This window comes from Labrus mixtus, chromosome 7 (genome assembly GCF_963584025.1).
Source record: "Labrus mixtus chromosome 7, fLabMix1.1, whole genome shotgun sequence".
Taxonomy (NCBI): Eukaryota; Metazoa; Chordata; class Actinopteri; order Labriformes; family Labridae; genus Labrus; species Labrus mixtus.
Genome location: NC_083618.1, coordinates 21352168 through 21376973, shown reverse-complemented (window position 1 = coordinate 21376973; position 24806 = coordinate 21352168). Strand labels below are relative to the sequence as shown.

Below are 24806 nucleotides of genomic sequence, written 5' to 3'. Positions count from 1 at the left end.
TAAACGGGAGCGCTGTGCTGTTTTTAAAACTTTACTGTGGCAACAATGACAGTCATTCACAAGTTTTCCCCCCCATTCGTTATTTGTTTTCTAATTGTAAATAGAACGGATCCGCGGGACAGTCTGATGTCGTCTGCGGGCCGGAGTTGGCCCCTGGGCCGCCAGTGGAATAGACCTGTTGTAGAGACTGAAGCTGAACGTTTTAGGAGTGCCATAAAGCAGGCTGACCACAGGTTATTGTATGTCATTGAAATACTGTACTAAAGAAAAGTATCTAAATAGCACGCCGTCCTCTGGTTCAATAGTTGTATCTTATCTGCACAGGACATAAAGAACTGAAAGTGGGCCATAAAATCCCTATCAGTCAGCAATCTGATAATCAAGATGTCATAACCGGAAGATTACCGCAGAGTTAAAGTCAGGTGGATATAATAATAAAAGTAGAGGGTAAATATGACAAAATAAACAGCAGAGACACATTGTGGGCGTGAATACGATGAAATACAAACACTGTGAGAACATTAAATAATCGAGTGCGGTCGCACAAAACAAACAGAGCTTACCTCCGACAAATTAGAAAACGACACGAGACAGAAACTAAAACAAACCACAGACTACGAGGGTAAATATGCTCCTCAAAAGCTTTAATCAAATACACGCTATTTAATACTACTGATGCAATAAAGCATCTGACAGTACAGTGTGTGGAGCCAGGTCCCCTCTCGAGTACTGCCGAGGTACTCTTGAGTGAGTGATCGGACCCCCAACAGCCCTGACGCTCTCTCTCTCTGTGTAGCAGCCCCACTCTGACATCTCTCCACTAAAGCATAGCCATGGGTCCTGTTCGTGCATGTGTGTGAGAAGCATGTCTCTCTATAACAGAGTGTCAAACCAGAATTTCCCTCAGGCATTCATACGGTATGTAAATAAACTGGGGGATCTCCTGAGGTAAGACAAAAAAAAAAATTATGAGGAAGTAGCAGACGAAAACAACAGAGTCCGCTATAGAGCGCTAAAATTAGAATATTTGCCTTTATATCAACGCCATGTGTAGTTCAACTGAAATCACAACGTCAAAACACTAGGGGGTCTGGCAGGAGAAACTTTTTCTGGGTGAAACATTTGTCTGTTTGCGTTCACACATACAGTTCCTCCGGGAGATTTTAGGAGTTTTTCAGGAGTTTTCTGCAAGTAAGAAAACCCCTGAAAGACAATTTAAAATACTGCAAATGAAGACATAGAAGTTAAGGTAGGCCATGGGGGATAAACAACAACGATAACCCTCGCGATGTAACTTTTCTCAGCACTTGCTCAGCTGCAACAGCAAGCGCTATGTGTACCAACCGTGCAAAGCTGTGAAAACAAATTTCCCCCTGGGGGACAATAAAGTATTGAATTGTATTTCCAGCATCTTGCATTGGGCATGTGATCCGTCCAAGTAAAGTTTGTCATGTTCTGAAATAGTCATTAAACCACAATTAACGACCTGGTTTCTTCAACGTTCACTCAGGAGCAAAAATCTGCCTTTAAATTTGAAAGAAATAATGATTGGACATTTATAGTTACAATTAATCGATATCAACTGATATGCAAAGTTTTAGCAAGATAACATTTTTAGTCATAAAAGTCGCCCTGTCCTATTTTTAAAGGTGCACTTTGTAGATTTGGTTGTGAAATTTGAAAGTTGGAGAAGTGAAACCATTCTGTTTTCTGAACTGATCACTGGCCCACCACCATAACTTCTCGTGTAACATTTGATCTTTAAACAGTGTTACAGGGACCAAATTTAGAGTTATGAACATACACCACACAATCTGTACACTTCTCCAACTTTCACACTTCTCTACCAAAACTCCATAGTGCACCTTTAAGGTGACTTTCTGAGAAACTGCATTAGGCGACTAAATGAGACAAACAATTGAGTTAAATGTGCCGACGACGTTTCAAAGATACAGTACATTATCGAGTCTGTCGACCTCGTAAACAACCCAATGAACACACGGGAGTATAGAAACTTATGATAAGTTAAATAGAGGCTACGTGTAACAGTAATAAAGCCTATGGGACGCTATAATGAAGATTACATGATCTGAACTGAACCAGACACACACTACGTCAGTGGCGAATCAGCCTCAGTTCTCAGTCCTTATGTTCTGGTCGTGGAAATCTCTCACTTTAAAACTGTAATAGAAGTAAACCTACAAGAGGAGTTGACATTAAAGTCCCCACAGAGCCAGCAGGAAGACAACTATATATCCTTCGGGAGTTTTACCACAGGAATTTGATAAAAGTAGAGACATGTCTTGAGACCTCCTCGCCCCCTTCCTCGTCCTCCCTGTCCCCCTTTTTTTTTTTGCTTATCGGTCTCAAGCTTTTTTTTTTTTACACACTGACACAAAAACACGAAACTAAAAGACCAAAAATAAAGAAAGACAGAAATTAGCCTGTGATTAACCCGCGACAAAATCACGTTTAAAAAAACTTCATATAGTTTGGTTGAAACTTTCCGAAGTTTCCTGATAAAGTTTTTCCTCACATGTTGAAACACACACACACACACACACACACACACACACACACACAGACACAGACACACACGCGTGGAGTTGTAACCCGGTCCAAACACGCGCTGTCCCGGTAAAGCACCACAAAGCTCCGTCTTTAAGAACAAAGTGAAAGAGGACTTACATGAAGGGGCAGCGACCAGATGGGTTTCTGTTCTCTTTGTGAAGCTGCAGTAGAGTTGAGGGCATGATGATGCAGGGCGCCGAGGCCCCGCCTACCAGATGGGGAGGGGGGGGGGAGGGAGGAGCGAGGGGGCGCGTGGAGGGAGGGAGGGGGGAGGACGAGTTTTTTATTTATTTATTTTTTTTATTATCGGTTGCGGGTTTTCGGGCGTGTCTCAGGGGTTTGTGTGTCCGGGGAAGATGAGCCTCACTGGTGTTTTGGGTGTGTGGTTTTGAAACACGTCCAACACCGTTTAAAATGGCGCCTCATGGCTGTAGTTCATAATGAAACACACACACACAACACTATAAATCAACTCTGGATCATAAAAAAAAAGAATTACAGTGTTGATTATGACAGCTGTTCAAAAAATGTGTGGGTCAAAAATATGCTTGTTCATTTTCAAATCAAACCGTGTCATTAATGAAAATTAAATTAATGTGTAAAAACCATAGACTAGATATTAATGGACGAAACCTCACTGACGTCACCCATCTGTCACCGCAAGGAGGTTCATCGATGGTGGGTCACCATGCAGGAAATCCTGTGCCAGTCTAACTTTCAGTCAACCCAACGACAGGCTGATAGCTGATGTTGAGGCGGGTTTTAAGCCTCCTGACAAACTGCTACATCACAATCATGTTAGCCTCGCCTCTCACTATGCATAACTCGTTTATAAAATTGAAACAGTTGAGTTTAAAAAAAATCACCCCCTGCACAGGTTGTGCCCATGAGGACAATAACTATTCAGAATGATTTGGGTTTTATAACCAGGCTGCAAACATGTTAATATCTGCTTTAAAATAGTTATTTTGAATGCGGTGTGTATGTGACTCTGGGGCTCTTGGAGCCAGCCTCTAGTGGACACTGGACGAACTGCAGGATTTTGCACTACTGCACCACTTACGGAGGTTGCGCTTGGTAAAAAAAACAATGTAGGTGTCTGCTGCTCTTTGGGGGGGGGTTTAAGGGGGGGCATTAGCTGAGAAGTTTGAGAATATCTGTCTTAGGACACCCCAACATAATTCACTTCAGCAGTTATCATAATTTTCATTTTTTTGGTCTGATTTCTTGTCATATTTTGAGCTAAGTGGGCCATCTTTGGAATAATTTCAAGGTAATTTAATCATGAAAATACAATTGTCAATATCAACTTGGTCAGCAGTTGTGACTTTCTTACTTCTACATTTTTCAATAATAGGGGATAACACAGGGAACAACAATTCATGGCTACATAGATGACATTTGCTAAAACAGAGAATTTGTATAATTTAGTCTGGTCTACAGGTCTAGAGGTGTTACATGTGCTAAAGTAGCCTAAAAGTAGACTGGTATTTAAGTCCAGGTATGGGTTTATGTGTGTGGCAAACTAAGTATTACAAGACCTAGGGTATTTTATGAGTTACTTCAGTGTTTGTTTCCTAAAAAACACCAACAGAAGCATTTCAGCATTTCCTGTTTGGCTTCACGCTCTGTCTTCTCTGGGTGTTGTCAATGTCGTCTGACGTATACAAATGTGAAAAGCACTGGACATATCTGACAGTTTGTAAAACAGGAAATGGAGAGGAAGTAATCAGCTCACTCCCAGCAGTAAGATGAAGGACTCACACAGCAGGAGAAAACAAGAATCAATCGTAGAAGACAAAAAAAGTGGATTGTAATGTTGATCATCTCAAACTAAATGTTTGTGGTGCTGTTGTTCTCTAAGCTGAGGTGCATTCTGGGATGGGCTCCCAGCACAAAACATTTCAGAGTTGATCTGCTAAGACCTCAAAGATTTATGTGACTGGTGGATAGTTAGTGTGAATGAATAAACGACTGAGAGAAAACAGAGACACAGGAAGACAAGAACCTCAGCTTTCAGCTTTCTGTACATTTTTCCTGAATGTTCACTCCAACGAAACACCCCAAACCCTTCAAAGTAAAGTTGAAAATATATTGAATGATGTTGAACTAATATCTATATGTATTTGCTTAGTGATCATAATGTATACTTTAAGTATATAAGTATATAAACCTAAGTCCTTGATGCTTCAATTTAGATTAATTTTGTGGTGTCAGATGTTACACTATTTTTTAATTGTTGCAGACACAAAAACATAGACAGCAACATTTCATAAAAACTGATTCAAAATGTGTAAAAACAATCTATAATAAAATATAATATATTTCATATGTGCAATTATATGCATAACTTACATGGTGCAATAACATGTTCAACCTTTTATGTGCACTGTGAGGTTTTTTTTTGTATTCCTGTGAATGTTTCAACTACATGTGCAACAACTGCAGCTCTGTTACTGCTCGTTAACTACTTAACTGTGTGCTCGTTTTCGTAATCATTACTCTTTGCTGCATGAAAATGTGATGGGGCGGCTGTGGCTCAGTTGGTCGAGTCGGTCATCTCTCAACCAGGAGGTCGGGGGTTTGATCCCCAGCTCCTGCAGCTACATGTCTGATGTGTCCTTGGGCAAGACACTTAACCCCAAGTTGCTCCTGCTGCTTGTGAATGTTTAATCTGGGGTAAGTTAATTTTGATGATCACTTTACATAGCTGCCTCTGTCATCAGTTTGTGAATGTGTAAGTGTAACGACTTCCTACTGTAACGCTGTTAAAACAAGATGAGAAATTCCAAACAAATTTGGAGATACTGGAGGATAATTTAACGGTTATCAGGGGACAAAATAAAACAAATAAGAAGATTAATTGAAAGTAAAAGGCGTTATATTTCCTTACACTGCGTCTGTATTAGAGCAACAACTTAATTCACTTTGTGCTCCATATTTAAATTTTGCACACTTGTGATTGTAAAGGGATGAAGCAGAAACAGAATAGGTCGGGCTCAGACTTTATTTTCAGTTTGACAGAAACATATTCATGATCCACTGTAGCATCATTTTTTTTATTTTGGCCCACAGAGTTACAGTTAAAGATTCATAACATCATTACGTCCATCAGGTTAGTAGCAGAGCGGCTCGTTAGTCAGATTACTTTAAGGTTGTTACAGTTCAGATAAAGGGCCATTCCACTAAAAACAAAAAAAAGGTGCATCGAATTGCAGCAGCATCGTGTTAGTTTGAGACGATGAACGTCAGCTATTTCTGTCTTATTGATGTTTCATTAGTGTGTTTAAGAACGCTCTGACAGCCCAGAAGTAAAAGTCAATTGTTCAAAAATTTAACTCTGACAAAAAGAAAAAAATTAAACAAAGACATGAACAGAAACAAATACAGATATAAAACATTGAATATAAATTTGAGACATTTCAGCACCTGACAATAAAACATTTATTTATGAAAAGCAGAAGTGGAGAGCGTACAGTTTGTGGTCAAGTATTAAAAACCACATGAATGCATGAGGGGTACTGAGAGCAGGGGGCAGGTTCATGGAGTCATGTTCAACACTTAAAACAAACACATAGCGCCCTCTGCAGGCCGCCTGATGTACTACAGCAAATACATTTAAAGGGACATGAACTGTTGATGTCAGCTGTCAGTGAATCAGCAAAACTACAGGCAACAGTTTTATTCAAATTCACAAACAAACTATCTCTTGTGTTTTGGCGTACAGACAATGAACGTGATTCTTCTCTCCAAACATGTCTGTGAATGTATTAAATGGGATGTGACAACTGCTACAGATGACTGATTTTCTTTGGTCCTTTTTCAGAGCACATGAGTTTTTAATTTCTGTCAGGACCTAAAGACAATTTCAACCAAAATTTGAAAAAGTGGATCTGGAGAAAATTACCAACCCCGCCTTTAACACAAAGACATGATGCGATGTTGGTTTTAGAAAAGAGACATGAAACATTACTTATCGCCGTTTTACTGCTTTTCTGAGGTAAGTCTGTCATCATTATGTGACAAACATCAGGTAGATTATCGAGCAGGGTCTGTTTGTGTTTGAAATAAACTGTTACACATAACTTATTCCTGCACTAAAAATGAAGGCTATAACGGTAATACTTTTTATTCAAGATGAAATCCAAGATATTTACTAAACTGTGAAGAATATACAAAATAGTTATATGAGGATTGATTAACTAGTTGCCATAATAAATAGCTCTGTGGATTCAGTTGGGGATTTATTTTCATAAACTTTGTTAAATTTTAACTTTGTTTTAGACACATTTATGCCATTAATTGACAGCCACTTAAGATGAATGAATCTGAAACTACAAAAGATATTAGGGATCTTTTGTCACGCATGATAGCAGTATTTTTAAAGGAGATCTAAACAAATATATACCGTTGGAAAGCCTGTTTATTTCCCTTTGAAATGGTGCCACATTTGTAAGGAACATGCATTTGTCGGATAAGCAGCAGAGTTGAGTATGTGGGATAAGCAGCAGAGCTGAGTATGTGGGATAAGCAGCAGAGCTGAGTATGTGGGATAAGCAGCAGAGCTGAGTATGTGGGTTGCGCCTATGAAAAAACTTGCCAAATCTTCCAAAGGCACAAAATGTACAAAAAGGCTTCAAAGTGATTAAAACTGACAAGTGCTAGCATGTTAGCTGTTAGCTTCCTAGCAACATTAGGTCCTCTAGCTCAGTGAACAGCTGGTGTGTCACTATAAGCTCAAATATTTAGCGAAGAAAAGCAGATTAAGCCAAAGTTTTGATACGTTAAAATGCGACCAGACCTGTTGGAAAACTAAAAGGTATCACCTTCTGTTCCTGAATCATGAAAACCCAGGTCAGATTTGTAAACAATGAAGTGGTTTTGATTTCTTACATGACATTAAACCACAGGTCAAAGAACACAGGTAGGAACCAAGTGAGGTTTTTCAGAGAGCGATCTATTGGACTTATAAAGTTTCCAAGTAATCCTGAGGATGATATTTGGCACATGCTGTTCTGTAAACTGTTCAGTTAAGGTATTTTCAGACAGAAATATTTGGTAGTGGTCAAAGCGTCAGGCGGGTTTCACACAGAGATAATAATGAACTCTGAGAATGGATTGACAGCATAGTTTCCCTCCCCAAACAATAAGTTTCTCCTTTTTTTTTTTTTTTTTTTTACAACTCTTGAATCTTGAATTAGAGTCGACAGGAGGATTAGTGGTTTCAAGGATTAACATTTTCTTTACATAAAGTAGAATACGTTATTTCCTCTCAGGTGAAAAAAATGGAGTCAGAAATTAGGAGGGGCGCTGATGGCCTAGCGGTTAGGTCGTGCCCCTGTAGGGAGGCTGTAGTCCTCCAAGCGGGTGGCCCAGGTTCAAATCCCACCTGTGGCTCCTTTCCTGCATTTCATTCCCCACTCTCTCTCCCTGAATTCTGACTCTATCCACTGTCCTGTCTCTCCAATAAAGAGTGTGTGTGTGTGTGCGTGTGTCTACTGGATAACACAGCAGCAGGTAGCGGGGTAGTTGTCTGCGCTGACTTGGTTCTCGTTGCCGTAGACGTAGTAAACGTGGGAGTCTCCTTTCCACTTATAGTTCACCTTAGTGATGGGGATCAACTCGACCTTCTGCCTCTGAGGGAGAGAGAGAGAGAGAGAGAGAAAGAGAGGGAGAGAGCATCAATAAAGGATTTGTTTCAACATTTTGGGTAACACACTTGTTCTCTTTAGAGTGAAAAAAAATAGCTAACCTGGTTTATGATTATATAAATAAATAGAAAACATAAAATCTCCTCAAATGCTCCGCTACAACCGACACTTAAACTCTTCTCACTTCTTGGATTCCATTTCACTTCATCTATTTTCAATAGCCCTACTCAGACTGCCAATTCAAGCCGCCATATGTACGCCCCTGTGACGTTTTGCGTTCAGTCTGAATGTCGCAGGTGACCTGAGAGTAAGTCTTTCCATCCTCGTGTATCTGTGTGCTGACCTACCTGCTGCAGGATCCTGGAGGTCTGGGCGTATTTACTCTGGTGGTCTTTGATCAGACGCTCAGACGCCTCGGCTATGGCCGGGTTTGGAAACCCGAACAGAGGGTAGAGCTGAGAGGAGACAAACAGAGAGAGAGAGAGTCTCTCACTTACAGTAGTAATGGCATTAAAAACAATCATCTCACATGAAAAACCTCCTTTAAATTACCTTTTTCTCCAGCACCACCCGAAGGACTACGTCTAACTTTTAAAGCTCAAACACACCGTCCTGCATGTTGCTTTTTTTGTGATTTATTTAATTTAATTGTATGCATTGTTAGAGATGTATGTCAAATAAAAATCACAGCAAAACACAACAAGATTCAAGTTAATCTTATTAGGGTACTTAATTAAAACCTGAAATAAATATTGCAAAATCATGATCAGAAGTTCAGTCAGACAATTCACGTCTGCATTTGTTTGAAATATTAATTTCAGCAGCAGCAGAACATAGTTTGGTTGTGTCACCTTGGCTCCGACCTCATCATGATGGGATGAGATCTTAAACCACCCAGTCGGTGCCTGCAGGTGGATGCTGAGGTGGTGGTGGGGCTTAACAAGAGTGAAGTACAGCTACAGTTTAGAGCTGGTGATGAAAGAACATAGACTGGAAATCTTGCAGTTTAAATAGACTGCTAATTGGAAGGACGTGTTGTGAGGGGATTGCGGACAATGATGCACGTTGATCGGGAAATCAGTGCAGCTCGAGTTGTTCAACTGAGCTAGCTCACAGGCGTCGGTGGAGTATGTCAAACGAAACTTGTTCAGATTCAGGGTGAAGAAGCAGCGCAGCTTCATCATGCAGCACAGTTCAGAATTACATTTATTGAACCTGTCATCTATTGATTATATCACCGATTTATTTCAGGGGAAAACTCTGAGAGTGTTTATTTTAAAACGGTACTTTTGTAATATTTCTGTGTGTGTGTCTGTGTGTGTATTTGTGTGTACCAGGTATTGGTTGTTCTTGAACAGCTCCTTCCCGGTCACCGAGCGAAGGTCATCAACATTAATACCCGAGTTCTGCTGCACCACGTGGTCCTCCACATTATCAGTCCTAAACACAAAAACAAACATAAACATATATATATATATATAAATACACACACCCATAGAGTGAATAACAAACAAACATTTCATCTTTTTTATCCTCTTCACTCTGTATGGTTTATATTTTATTATTTCAAATGAACAGGATGCAGTTTATCTTTTAGCCACTAGAGGGCAGCACCTCTCAGCTAAGTCAATTAACACCAAACTACATTAGAGTCAGATGTAGGATCACTTGGATACCCTCAAGTACCACTGGAATATCAAGGGACTCTAGGGAAAATATCAGAACCCACTCTCCTCCAGGTCTCAAGTTGGCAGTCCAAGGTTTCTTGAAAAGTTGTAGTACCATTACTCACCACTCAACTTTGAGCTGGATGTAGGTCAGCAGTTGTCGTTTTCCTTCACAGGTTTCACAGTCCTTCGATCCGCGTGAATTGCATTCTGTACAGCTAAAGACGCAACACAAACACACACACACATACACGTTCAGACATGTGACTCACATTCTTCAGGGATTTGATCTAAGAGGACTGACATTGCTGACATGGCAGTGTAAATGAAAGGGTCACAGTGTTTTACATGTTCCACTCCCTCATCCAGCTGAACACTTTTCATATAATACAGCAAATTTTTAACTCACACTAACACACCTAAATAACAGGAATTCCACATGTGTGCATTGACGATCGTTAATGTACAAGTCTGAACGGGCCTCAAGAGAAAGCCTGATTGGTCTTTTTCAGTTTAGATATCCTTAAATGTAAGAAAAGTCTAAGAGTGGAATGACACTCGTGGTTGGAGAAGACTTTTTTTTTTGAGAGTTACAGGACACCCTGTCCTCCCTGCAGTACCTGTCTTTGCCTGTAGAATCACAGCGGGAGCAGTTTTCGTCGCTCTTTGTCCCGGAGCCGTTACACGCCCAGCACGGTTTCTACAGAGAGAGCACACACATGGTCTTATACTGCCTTTGATGTTCAGTGCAGTAAGATAACTTAATACATCCTCAACTATTAATTTAACATCAAACACATGTCACCTGCCTTTAATGTCATTTAGCTGTCTTGCTGTTAATCAGAACATTTCTATTTAATTTGTTATTACTGATTCATAATTTACAGATTGACAGCTTCACTTACATATCCATTTCCATGGCACTCTACACACTGCATCGTCCCTGAGGCATGGCAGGTGTGGCACTCCTGCAAACACACACACACACACACACACACACACACACACACACACACACACACACACACACACACACACACACACACACACACACACACACACACACACACACACACACACACACACACACACACACACACACACACACACACACACACACACACACACACACACACACACACACACACACACACACACACACACACACACACACACACACACACACACACAGAGTTAAAAATATCTTTACAGATACAAGCTGATGGAATGCTCCACATCAGAATCCCGCTCTCTGATTGGCTGTCAGCCATCTGTTAAAAGTTAGGGTCAACATTCTGATGAACCTGAAGGTAACCATAGTAACAGTAACTATGCTACACGCTATGTTAGCAGGGAAATAACACAGGGCGGATAAACTTCTACCAACATCTGTTAACTGTCCAAGTCAAAATTCCCCATTTGAGATCTGAAACTCACCAAACATGGAGGTTCAAGAGCCTTGAAAATACCTTAAAAACGTCTGCAACGATATCTCAAGACGTTCCTCGACCATCAAAGACACAAGCGACACCTCAATGTTAATCCTGAATCTTTTTGGCCCCACTGAGCCACCATTAGAACATTTTCCAAGACTCCAGGAACTTTAACAAAAACCTTCAAACATTTACAACATTTCATAGACTTGTAGCTCAACCTGAATGATATTTGGATGCAAACCATTCAAAGACTTTATCCAGGTACTTTCGAACGTTCTCAGGGACCCTTGTAACTCAAACATTGTACGTTCTCAGTGGTGATTTTGACTGCAGCTCTGCAAGATCCCATCAAACCTCTTCAAGAAACAATAATTATCTCGAGAGGTCTTTTCAGGACACCCTTTAAGAACTTTGAGACGGTCTGGTACATATTTAAGAACTTCTTGAGTCTTCAATAACATCTGAAAACTAATCAATCACCATTTGAGCATTTTCAAGGATAAACCCTAAATCCTCAAAGATCACAGCACAACTCATGGAGTCCAGGAACAACTTCAAGCCCTTTTGAAACCCCTTAAGTGAATGTTTGAATGTGGTATCCCTTAAAAGGACCATTGAACCCTCTTTGGTGGCCTCTAAACATCTTCAAGAGTTTCTGGGACTCCTCAGTGAAAGCATGACAAATGGTGGTTCCAGTAGGCTAACTCTTCCAATTGCAAAATGACACCTTCAAGCACTTCTTGAAAATCTTAACAACCATTGGAACCCTCTCAAGGACAACTGAAACCATTACAGGACCCTTAAAAACATTTTTAAGGTCACTGGAACCACTCAATGACCATTGGGCGTCTTCAAGAAAATGTGGATGCTGATTGCACAACATTTTAAACTGTTTCAGGACCTAAAACAGTCCTCAAGACCTACTGGATGTCTTCAAATGCCTGAACAACCACCTCAGTGAACCCTTCGAGCTCTTCAAGGACCACTCAATTTTAATTCAAGACTTTTAGGACTTTCTTAGGGACCTCTCTTAAGGGCTCGAGGACTTTGAAAGTGAATCCTTTCCCCCCATTGGTTATCAGCTAAAAGATTCACACGATGTCTACATCTTACTTCAGATCTGGAGCCTCCTCAAAAATCATTTGAATCTTTGTCAGGACTACGGAAAACCATTAAAAGGACCCTTTTAAATTTGAATGGTTAACTAAAAAGTACTGGAAACCCTCAAAGACCAATGAAAGTCACCATAGACCGTTTAAAAATGTTATAGGGAAATATCTAAATACTAACAACCTCCCCAGTCAACACTTTGACCTCCTCAAGGACTACCCGAAGTCCTTACAGACACCTGAACCTATCACTAGGGCATCTCCAAATAGCTCAAGGACTACGGGAATATTCAGATTTAACCAAATGAATCCTGGAGACAATTAAAACTGCTCTCTGATTGGTTGTCAGCAAAATATCACACCATAATATATTCAAGGTCTACAGTTATACCCCTGATCAGAATCAATGTAAATGTAATTTAAGATGCAGGTAACCAAAGACGTCTTCGTTTGACAGCTTCTGATAACCAATCACCTTGATGGAGGAGGTGAAGGGCACGCGGATCTCCTCTGTGTGATTGGTGAAGAGGCTTGGGGCCGTGGCCTGGATCTCCCAGGGTCGGGGGGCGGTCTGGGTGTAGAAATCAGCAGGCTCACCTGTCAGTCACACAATAAAGACATGAAAAACACCTGTCGATCAAACACCTGTCAATTCCAAATGAAACATGGAGCAGCAATTAAAGTCTTAAATGTTATCTCAGCTTTGAGTCAGAGTTTTCAGATTGTACATTTTGTTGACTGTTATTTTTTAAAGATTTCAAGTCTGATGTTTTCAAGGACACTTGGACATTTGGTGGTTCGAGATTCTTTGTGGAAAACTTTGTAACTAAAAGGAAACAATCAAATGAACATAAATATATAACAACATAGAAGCATTTTCATTCAGGACGGATCTTCTGACAGTAGTAGTAATTTAATGTTGTCTGGCTGCAGCCTGACTTTAATGAGTGAAATTGAGTTATTCCTAACTCGCTGAAGTTATCTCGATAATTCAATAATTCTGCTTTATGAGAGTCAACATGGAGCTTTATGATATCACACGTCTTCACAGTTTAATATCTTTTGTACGTGGAGCTCTGCGAGGATCTTTGAAGTTTATCAAATTAAGTGCAATTCTTCAATGTTCTGTTTATTTAAAGGTCACATATTAAGCAAAATACACTTCACCATGTTTTTCTAACGCTAATATGTGTCTCTAGTCCGTCTTCAAACCCCCCATCATGAGAAAAGTCCATCCTCTCCGTCTTTTGCCTGCTCCACTTTTCAGAAAATGTGTGCTCAATCAGAATCAGATTTATTGGCCAGGTATGCTTACACACACAAGGAATTTAACTTCGGTGAACTGTGCTCTCCTATGTACAGGTACAACATTAAATATCAACAATAAACATAATAAGAAAAGACTAATATTTACATGACTAAATATGAAACAGTGCAGTGTTGAATAGTGCAAAAGATGCTGAAGTAACACGATAAGTAAATTGCAGTTATGTGACAGGTGGGTCAAGTAAGATGTCAATTACAGTATTTACATAAATAAGTGTGCGTATATTGATCATTTAAATTAAATGTTTAATTTATTTAAAGGTCACATATTAAGCAAAATACACTTCACCATGTTTTTCTAACGCTAATATGTGTCCATCCTCTCCGTCTTTTACCTGCTCCACTTTTCAGTAAATGTGTGCTCAAACAGGCCGTTTGGAGATTTTCCCTTCATGACATCACAAAGGGCAGTAGCCCCTCCCCCAGGTGGGTGACACTCCCACAGCTAGGTGTTTGTTCTGCCCTCTGAGTCTGCCTTCTCACAGTAAACAATAGGACATGGAGCAAGAAAGCCCGAGCCACCCAAGCCCTTCTGGAGAGGGGGCGTGGTCAGACACAGCTCATTTACATTTAAAGGTACAGACACAGAAACAGCCTGTTCTGAGCAGGGCTGAAATAGAGGGGTTTATAGACATGATCAAATACAGACATTTTTTGTGGAGCTCTGAGACTTATTTAAAATTGTTGGAAAGGAGGAGAATATGTGACCTTTAAGGGTTTTGATTTAAATATGCCAGCAAACTGTTTCCATCTTCAGTGGTGACTTGTGATGTGCTAGTTTTTGAATCCTAAAGACCAACATATATAGCCACCACAAATTGTGTGTGTGTTTGTACCTTCATGAGGTTTGTGAGCCCACTCAGTTGACCTGGACTCAGTGAACGTCTCCAGTCGGTACTGGAAAGCAAAACAATATACATATATTAGAGACACAACATGTACTACATATTACACAGGAGGCATTCAGGGAAATGACTGTGATTTGGAATAACCAAAAGTCTAACTCACATTCCTTGTGACATGTGAAAGAGAATTAAATATTCTTGAAGTTTAAAATATGCAAACATGAAACTTGAGCCGTCAGAAGTCTGCTGAGGACAGCTGAACTGACTAAAATAGAAACATGCATGTCCAGTCAGTCACACACGGCCGAACACAACGGAGTCACAGAGATCTGCGCTTAAAGTTTTCAGCCTCAAAATGCTGCATCCGTTTCAGATATTCACACCAGTGTGGTTTGTCACATTTTTTTGGTCACATGAGAGTCTCTGAGATCTAATGACATGTCATGTGAGAGAGTTTATAAACTGGTAAACTATGAAGTGATGTCATCTGTCTGATTCAAACTGTCCTCAGACACACGAGAGACAACAACTGGGCCCACTTAATCAAGAACCTTAATCCTCTTTATTTCTTCGGGCCATTTCTGTCTTTAATAGAAAGGACAGCTGAAGGGAGACGGGACATGTTGGGAAGAGAGAGTGGGGGCTCACACGCAACAAAGGGTCAAAGTTAGATTTGAACCCATTGTGCTGTTAGACGGAGATTATAGCCTCCGATCATGAGGCTCATGATATAACCGCTAGGCTATCAGCGCACCAACACCAACACCAGAAACTCTGTAGTGCCGCACTTAAACACAGCATAGCTTCCAGCTTAATCTCTGTTGCCTGGATTTGAAAATGGGAAGTGTTCTGGTTTCCATTTATCGTTCAATTACCATCGACCAATCGATCAGCTGGCTTTAGTGTATGCAGGAGAAACAGTCCATATGGAGAGCAAAAGCAGACAGAACCCAATCCAACAAAATGACACCACGGCTACCCTAGCTGGTAATTTAACGTCAATGTATGTTCCTTTACAGATATCTGCAATCAATCAAGTAAAGTCTGTCAAAAGACAATCAGCGTTTAGATTTCCTGACTTCCTTTAACGCATCAGGACTGATCTACAGAAATGAGGGCAGACCTAGCAAAGCTTACATTTTCCCCTTTTATAAATCTGCATCGTGACGTCGTTATTTCAGCTGTTTATTTGCAAGTTTCTTACGAGAAAACTGTTTTTTCCCCCCCGGTTCACAGCACTGAAGTAAGCCAGAGTGAAGCCTCTGTGCAACTAACTATTTACAGTTAAACTGAGTCTCACCAGAAACAGATGAATGGACACTTCTCTAGGGATGTAATGAACCAGCTGTTTATTTTGCAGGCATTTCTGAAAGTCTGAACATATGGTCGCTTCTCAAGGTGCTTGGGTCGGTAAACAATGTAGCGCACGGGAGAGGAAGTCTTGACTGGAAGTCATAAACGCAAACTGCAAGAAGTTGGCCATCGCTCTCAGAGGCATACATCGTAGCGAGCTGATAGCAGATGGGTTCCAACATTGCTTTAAGCTAAATGCTAACATTACCTTAATAGCTACCATAGATGCTAAAATGAGAGTAACACATGTAGCGACAGTTCTTTGAGTACTGGTTGAATCTTAACTGTGCATCGTAGGCAGTAAGAACATCAGCTCACCCTGTAGGTGTTGAACGGCTCCATGCTGGTGATGACTCCGTCATTGGCAGGACTTTTGCTCCAGCAGCAGTTAGACGACGCGAAGCTCTTGAACGCCTCATGAGCCACATCCTCTGACAGAGAGGGGATGCTGCGACACAAACACAGCCCGACTAAGAGTTTTCATTTTGTTCATAATGTCCGATATTTACTAGAACCATGTAGAAATTTAAAAATATGGCATGGTGACAAACTAACCCTAACTTGGAGCATAATGAACAAAATGAACTTCATACTATATTCAAACTCATTAGGATAACTTTAAATGAATCCCATGAGAAGCAGTGTCATTTTCTCATCTGCTTCTGTACAAGAGTCGCCCCCTGCTGGCCATTGGTGGAATGCAAGTTGAAGGCAGTTTTTCAAACCAAAGATTATACATCCATTCCTTCTACACAGTCTTTGGTTTGGAGTTACTTTTACAGAATAAATTGGTGCAGAGACAAGTTGTTTTATAGTGTAAGCAGCTTTTATCGTGTTGATTAAAGTCTTTGAGCAAAATCTTCCTCTGCAGCATCCATATTTTTACAAATCATGACTTAAAGCTCCTGAACACACAAGCTGGAAGAGTGACTTCCCAACTCCGGACATGGGACCACATGAAGAGACCTCAAACATTACCTCCAGTCTTCAGGTGTAGGGCCGGGCTGGGGCGGGGCTACAGGCTCCATGGGCATAGGAGGGGGCAGGCAACCTCCTGCAGCGACAACAACATGCAGGCCTTAGGTAACGGAAACACACTGAAATTATCTGAAAACTCTTTGGTTAAACTCGTCTCACCTCCTCCTGCCACAGTGCCTTCATAGCCGGGAACGGTGCCGAACATGTCGGCTGGAGGGGCGGAGGGAGCGGGATATACTGCTGGAGAAAAACAGGAAACAGTTAATAATACAGTATACTATATTATTATATTATTATAAAGATACTGTAAGCTGTATCTAGTAGAAGGGTTTTTCTTTAGTTTGACAATTTTCCTCATTTTAGCATAATAGTAGATATTAAAATAATACAAATAGTGTGTCCAAACGTGTGACTGGTAGTGTACATCATTTAGAGTCAAATATGTCAAAAATCAGAATATGTATTTACTGAAAAGTAGAAAACAAGTCTTTAAAATCTTCATCTGCATTCACCCTGCAGACTGGAATCATCAACGCTCCATAATAAAGTTTACAGACTCTCTTATCACACGTTTTTCCCCTCTATAAAATATGCCTCGACGTGTTTTAAACTCCAGAGTGGAGCTGTCAGAGTCTTAGATAAAGCTTGTTAGTTTAAATCTACTCCGTAACTCTAAAGGTCTTGCACACTTAGGCTACAGTTTAAGACATTGTGTATTTCAAAACATCAGAATTGTGTTTTCATGCTTGACATTAAAAGTGCGCCTATAACCGACATGTTTTTAAATTTAGGAAAGGACATGTATGACGGAAACATGTTAAGTGGGAACCAGTGTAAAATATAGATGTGTGTTTCAGTTTGGGGAGTCAAACTATGGAGCAGCCATTTTTAGGAGTTGAAATCATCTCTGTGGAGTTTAAAACAACAACCTTAAAATGTAAACTTACAAATGATAAAAACGTAAAATGAGTTAGAATTAAGGAATAGTTTAGAGTTAATCTGCTTTTGTTATTTTCTTTGTTGTATTTATGATGTTCAGGGTTATATTAAAGATTGTATAGGTTAAGTAGTCTTAAATAAGCCTTGCAAATAGAATAGAAGTTTGGATTTTATTATTGTGTGATATAGGCCTACATTTATGCCCAGCCCACATGACACCGTGGGTTAAAACCTTCCAGTATCAGAGTGCATTGTAGGTCTATTCATTGTCACAAAACAAAAAGCAAGACAAATCCTAATTAAACAAAATATATTGTCTTCTTGTTCAAGCTTTTGAGACAAAATTAGCAAACTTAAACACATGGAACTTAAATAGCCATTCCAGTTTTTACACATCTGCACATCTAAACAATTGTAGACCTACAACGAAATTAGAAATGCTTCACCTTAAGCACCCCTAGCTACAAAAAAAAACATAGACTACACTTTGCATTTAAGTTGGCTAATAAATGGTGTGTAAACATGTTTTTTTTTTTTTAAATTGTATTATTATTTTTTATTTTGCCGAAATAGCTAAAACTATTCATTAATTCCTTTCAGATTAGTATAGTTGCACAGTCATCCACAATGTGTTCACCATCCTACATTTACAAGCCCACCATCCGGTATGAGCCCACTTTAATTACTTCCACGTTTACTGTGTTGAGCTTGTGCTCTTTGTTGAACCTTAGGCTACTGTTAATACAATATAAATATATTTTAACTCCTTCAATGTATGTCTACGTGCACTCTGCACCGTCACTATTGAGACCACAGAGTCTAGTCGGAGACTGTCCACCCAGTCTGGACTTTGATTAGGCCTACATCAATTGATCCATCACAATGCCATATAGTAAATCCACCAATGAACCTAAAAATAGATATAAATATCTATAAATAGATAATAAAATAAAAAATCTCATAGGTTTCATAGTTTGAAGCTCTGACATCGTCTTCAATATCTCGAAAATAAATCGTGGTTAAAAAGCAGCTTTAATTATTCTTGAACAGTAATTTCTGAAGATACGTGTATTGTTTTCTTTCAGTCCACACAACACCAGACCAGACAGGACCCGGTTCGGCTAAGAAACCGGCTGCTCTTAGTCAAACTAGAACTTAATACAGACTAGAAAAATGAAGACAGCGTGAACAGCTAGAAGTTGCGTTTTGCACATTTAACAAGAGGATTAGATAAGAGAATTTCTTTTTTTTTAGGGCCATGTTAATTTTTTTTTTTTTTTTTTTTTTTTAATTTCGAGATTATTGTACGAGTTTAATCTCATACATTTACGAGAATAAACTCGTACATTTACGAGATTAAAGTCGTACATTTACGACTTTAATTTTAATTTCTTTTTTTTTAACGTGGCCCTAATCCTCCGTCGTAGTTTGGTGACCGTGCAATCTTGAGTCGTTTGTTTTCGTCCTTACCTGCACTGTTCATCATTCTGCCGATTGTTTTTGCTCGGTTTCAGTAAATCTAGTTAGTGTTCTCCGTTGGCTTCACTCTGCAGTGATCGGTTACACGCTGCCTGCTGCAAGTGTGCAACAAGCGACAATGTAACAAAGGAACTTCCGGTGAAATATTCAAAATAAAAACCCGCTGGATTAATTACTTTTCAGCCCCTCATGTAAGATTTTAAGGACAAAACAGGCAGATTATATGCTCTCGACATATTGTGAAATAGATAGAGATGCAGATGATAAACAGGCCTAAATTCAGCTGAAGGTTTCACAAAAATGAAATTCAGCTTCATCAGGTATCCAGTTGGCAATCTACAGAGAATATAAAAACAAACAAGAAAGACTACCTGGAATAAGACCATGATGGTGTATGAAATTATACTGAAAATCGAACAGAATAACTTTTTTATTTTGTGAAGGGTTAGGGTAACAAGCACGATTTATGATATACTTAAAGTCTTCATGATATCTTTATTATTTCGTTTTGTCAAACATTTTGGCATTACAACAAATATATCAGAACAGAACAGCACTGTTCATAAGACCAATAGTGTCACACAAAAGCATGCATCATGAGTACATGTTGACCTAATAATTTTCATGAATCTGAAAAGTGTTTTAATGGAGCTCTTTCTTCAATGAAGGTTCAATATGACAGATAACAGACACGCTTACTAATAGTTGTGTTTCTAGTTATTGGCTTATCACACGAGTATTTTTTCCAGACATGACATTTTGCATTATAAAAGGTTTTATTGTCTTATTTTCACAGTACAGCCAAATAAAAGTCAAATCACAAAGTTCTCTGGACTCTTTGTACCACGATCTATTAAGTGTGTGTGTGCTTTTATTTTGAAGGAGTCGGCTATAGATCCCGGTGTAAATGGATTTTTCCTCTAGTTTGACCCCTCCGGTCTGCAGGTATGACGACCACGACCCATCTGGAAGGGATTTAGAAAACATCCTTGATTGTTCCCAGAGGAGAGGGGGGCTAATTGTCATGAACAGAAACGAAATGAACATTCAAAAAATTAGAAATTAGAAGATGTACTGATTCACATTCCTGCAGCGTCTCTTAACCCGTGTCCTCATGGTGGGGCTGACAGATCTCATGCTGACCTTACAGCATGAGATTAAATAAAACAGGCCTGGAGCTGTCTTTAAATGTCAGACATGTTCAGGCGACTCGTGTCTCCTGAAGGAACATTTTTCACAGGTTAACAGGAAACAGCTGCTCTTAGAGGATCCTAAGTCTGACATGATCATGTTTGGGATCTATTGGTCTGGTCTGGGTGGAGTTGACGGAGTGGGAAAGTGTCTGATGGCTCCACCGACACGTAAGAACACGTCTGGATTAGCGTGTTAAGAGACCCCAGGAGCAAAGAGGATTTGAATTCCTAGTAATCCCACCCCGCCCCTCTTTCTCTCCACCTGAAGATCCTCAAGGCCCCGTGGTCCCAAAGGGTTTTGATGTCTTACGTGTAAGCATCACAATTAAATCACGACATGTTTAAAGCTCGGGGTTTGGCACCAAATAAGAATGATTAAGATCCTTAACTTCAATAAAAGTATACTTTTCACAGCATGAAAACATTGTTATTCATAAACTTCCAGCCACCAGACCAATTTCCAGATTTGGGACTTGAGCCAGCGACCCTCCAGTTCCCAACCAAAGTCCCTACAGAGGGACAAAATAAAAAAAAATAAAGACTTGCAGTTTATTTTGCAAGAAGACATTTAATTATTTTATGTGAGCTTTCTTCACGTTTCTTTTATATGTATCTGTATCTTTTTTTAAAATCTTATAAGTAGTTTGCAAATGCTGTTAAGATTTATTTAATGTCTTTAGTTTTCTGTTCTGTTTCTGTTCTGAACAAGAAGTACAGACCCTTAATGAGCAGACAGCACACGGCCAGCAGGGGGAGCCAGAGTCTTACATATACACACACAACCAACCATACAGTACTTCGTGTTGGCTTGTGTGTGTGTGTGTGTGTGTGTGTGTGTGTGTGTGTGTGTGTGTGTGTGTGTGTGTGTGTGCGCGTGTGTGAGAGAGGCTTTCACACTGAGCCGCAGTCAGTCAGAGAGGAAACTGCTCAGTTTAAATAAACACAGGGCTGTGTTTGATTTTCTGTGTCCATAAATCAAACGCACCTCAAAGGGCTCAGATGCTTGAAACGTTCTTCAGAATAATATTCAGCTCAGTGACGCGGGTTCACACACACAGACACACAAGAGGCTGTCACACTTAGCTCTCATGACTCTTTTAAGTTCAGTTTATGTTGATGTTATTTTGAAGAGAATGAAATCAGTGTTTTGAAGAGAAAAAAAAACATACTTTGCATCATCTGCCCTGAGCAGAAAGATATATACGTTTATATAAGACTTCTTGGCGCCTTGTGTTCACCCTGAAGATCACTTACAAGCCGTAAAACAAAGACGTAGATCATCTCTATAACAGCGTAAATATACTCTGTGAGTGAGTCTCAAATGGAGGAGAAAAGTTCATGACCATAAATCTGAAATTTACGAGAACTACTATATCAACATTTTTAAATATTCTTTTTGATTTTAAGCCCTTTTCACACAATCACTCCTGAAAGCCTGCACCTGAAATCTTCCTGACTTTGTGAGATTTTGCCCATGAAGACAATAACTAATTAGACCAATATCGTATTTTAACCAGACTGTAGGCATCAAGCGGACCCTCGACAAAATGCCGGATTTTGCACTTCAGCATTGGCTTCATTTTTAAACCTGGAGGTTACTGCTAGCTCATTACACATGCACGCTAATCGCACCGGTCACACAGTGGTCCCTTGATATAAACGTCATGACGACCGCCTTCTCACTTGTGGTAAAATCTCCTGAATATTTCTGTGGAGTTAGATTCATGTCAAATATTGAGAGCGCATTTCAACATCCCCACGAGCAAATATGTTGTTTCACACACTCAGATATTAAATGCCACACACATAATAAAACTCTTTGCGCACAAATTCATCAACAGAGAGCTGCGAGGGTGAAATAAAACACAGGTGAGGGCTGATGGGCTATACAAGAGAGAGAAGGAGGAAGATGAGGAAGTGGACAGTAGTTCAGAGCCAGAGAATAACGTGAAAGTTTCAGTAGCTGCGAGCTTTAAAGCCAGTCCGACCTGGACGAGAGATCTGAGCGGCGGCTCTCTCTCCGGGTGCCGGGGGCGAGCTACAGGGTATTTAAGGAGTTTAGTGCATGTGTGAATTGGCTAATAAAGTCAAAATTATGAAGTCGATCTTTTACAAGTGAAACCATGAATAAAAATGGTGTTAAAAGTACAATTTTTAACGTTGCCTGTGACGAGGCTCTGGGTTACAGTGTGGCCAAGTCACAAACACGAGGGACACAACAGTGTGAGCTTCACATACACACACTCTCAGACGTGCACACACACATACATACAGCACCAGCGCCCTCTGCTGGTTCTAACGTTTTACACGGCCACCCTTTCACCCCCTGTTACTCCTCTGGTACTACTTTCAATCCTGGCTCAAGGAAGGAATGACCTTGCCTCTACATCACACCTCTGTTCCTCCTTAAACTTCTCCACCACACATGTTTTATTATATTCATATCTGACAGTTTTGCAACAGATTTTCCACCTGTTGCTTACACTTGGACATAACAACGTGGAATTGTCCATTTGAACTCTACATCATTTTAACAGTGGATAATGATGTGATGTATATTTCTTCCATTTAAATGTCTTTAATGCCATGAACATAAAGATCCTCATCAGCCACATTTTCAAACAAATCAGCCTAGAAGGCAAACGCCAGGTCTACATTTTCACTGCTGGAAATAAAACAGCAGAAGACGAGCTAGAGGAGCGTCCAGTAAGATCAACAGTTTCAAGAGTTATTCGAAAAATCTGCGGCATGAGGTCTTATGAAATCTTCTCCACGACTTTTACACCTCAGAGAGAAACCACAGACGGGGATTTCTGATGTTTCTATTCAGGAGGGAGCTGAACTCACAGCTCGGAGCCTCTGGTCCTCCTCCGCTGAGAGGATGTTTACACATCACTGTGTGTGTGTGTGTGTGTGTGTGTGTGTGTGTCATCCGGGTTGAGTAGAGTCATGCATATTTTCCATTACCCTCATCAAATCAACAAATCAATGTTAAACACTCCTTCTCTGTCCCTGTAAAACCGCAGAGCGCATGTTTTTATCACCTCCTAAGGACAGATCAATCAGCAGATTCGATATTTGATCAGTAAACTCTGGGACAACCACTGTGCCAGATGTAGTTTCCAGTTAAACTGATGTGACTTGAACCAGTTTGTTGTTGTTTTTTAAAGCAGTTTATAGCTTCATTCCAGTTTAATGACTCTGCTGATCTCCAGGCCTTTTCTCTTCAGGCACCAGTAGCTTCACAGTAAAATGTGTGAACAACTATTGGCTGGATTGTTCATAAAATAACACAAACTCATGTTCGCCTTGAGCCCTTTATGAGAACTTTCCATGAAGCGCATTGACAGTATCAAACATGTATGTGGTCTAAGTCGTTAAAAAAGCGGTTATTGGATTCATTTTGGACTCAGGAGGATCATGTTGCAAACACAGGTATGTGTGAAACATTTAGATCAGCAGCTAGACGCAAACACAGAGTTATAGCCGTATGCACTCTCATTTTTTTATATCACACTCCCTTTTGCTATCGCAGTATTGAAAAAAATGTAAACACACATTGCATATTATTCTCCTATCATGCAGGCTTAGTCCAAATGTGACTTGAGAGCCGAGCTGAACTCGGAGCTGAAGAGTTCCAGTAAATAACTCTGACGCATCCATCAGCCTAACTCGCGGCCTGTTCTTTGTCAACCCCACAGAAGTGTCACTGTGCAAACCTTGGGCCGTTATGACGACCACTCATTAAACAGCTTATTTTTTCAGATGTGTCTAACAGACCCCTGTGGTCACCATGGCAACCACAAACATCCATCCACAAGACAAGGGGTATTTGAAGGTTTGGGCCTGAGAGTGTGTTTGTGTTCGGTGAAATACAAAGGTTTGGTACCACGGCAGCTCCGGCAAGAAAGACATCAAGACAACATAAAACGACAACAATAGAGAAAAATCAGAACAGATCAGAAGACAGATTTTAACTTGACCTTTTATGCCAATTCTCATTTTAAAACTCACACAAAGTGTTACAATGCTGGATGCCTGTACTAAACGTGGGCAGAGTTTCAGATCATGAGGTAAACACATGTTGGAGTAATTCCAGGATGAGTCTGCAGAGGGCGCTAGACTTCTTGTTCTGCAAATCTTGCGATAGTTCCCCGACATGACTTCAAGCCTCTAAGTATCTTCCATTGGCTCTCTTCTCCCAGCACTGGAGAGCAGCCCTCCTCTGGCAGCCCTGGCAACCCTGCAGCGTTCTGCCC

General features: G+C 40.2%; 2 protein-coding genes across 4 annotated transcripts in view; both read right to left on the bottom strand.

Moving 5' to 3' along the window:
• The window catches only part of LOC132976955 (CMP-N-acetylneuraminate-beta-galactosamide-alpha-2,3-sialyltransferase 2-like), a 259673-nt gene that overhangs the window by 18437 nt on the left and 216430 nt on the right, over positions 1-24806 (bottom strand). The window contains exon 1 of one of the 2 annotated variants that reach the window (XM_061041256.1): positions 2689-2778. The exons of the other annotated variant lie outside the window; for it this stretch is intronic. The gene's annotated coding sequence lies outside the window, so the exon portion shown is untranslated. Of the gene's footprint in view, positions 1-2688; positions 2779-24806 lie in introns of those variants that run through there. 2 annotated transcript variants of the gene reach the window in all.
• Positions 5557-19462, bottom strand: LOC132976936 (protein SSUH2 homolog). 2 transcript variants are annotated; one of them, XM_061041213.1, is made up of 12 exons: positions 19346-19462; positions 17096-17173; positions 16937-17012; positions 16277-16406; positions 14597-14657; positions 12910-13031; positions 10795-10857; positions 10510-10589; positions 10015-10107; positions 9557-9662; positions 8570-8677; positions 5557-8207 (listed from the first exon to the last, which is right to left on the bottom strand). In XM_061041213.1, the coding sequence occupies exons 1-12, from the start codon at positions 19359-19361 to the stop codon at positions 8067-8069; spliced, it is 1074 nt and encodes a 357-aa protein (XP_060897196.1). In that variant the 5' UTR covers positions 19362-19462; the 3' UTR covers positions 5557-8066. The 2 variants fall into 2 exon arrangements, with proteins under 2 accessions (XP_060897196.1, XP_060897195.1); XM_061041212.1 differs by having other exon boundaries at positions 17096-17176; positions 19346-19460.

Excerpts from the sequence above, each read along its gene's own strand:
- LOC132976936 (XM_061041212.1), bottom strand. Across the intron at positions 17,013-17,095 it reads AGGCACTGTGGCAGGAGGAG|GAGGTTGCCTGCCCCCTCCT; the intron begins GTGAGACGAGTT and ends TTGTCGCTGCAG. Across the intron at positions 10,108-10,509 it reads GATTCTACAGGCAAAGACAG|CTGTACAGAATGCAATTCAC; the intron begins GTACTGCAGGGA and ends TTGCGTCTTTAG.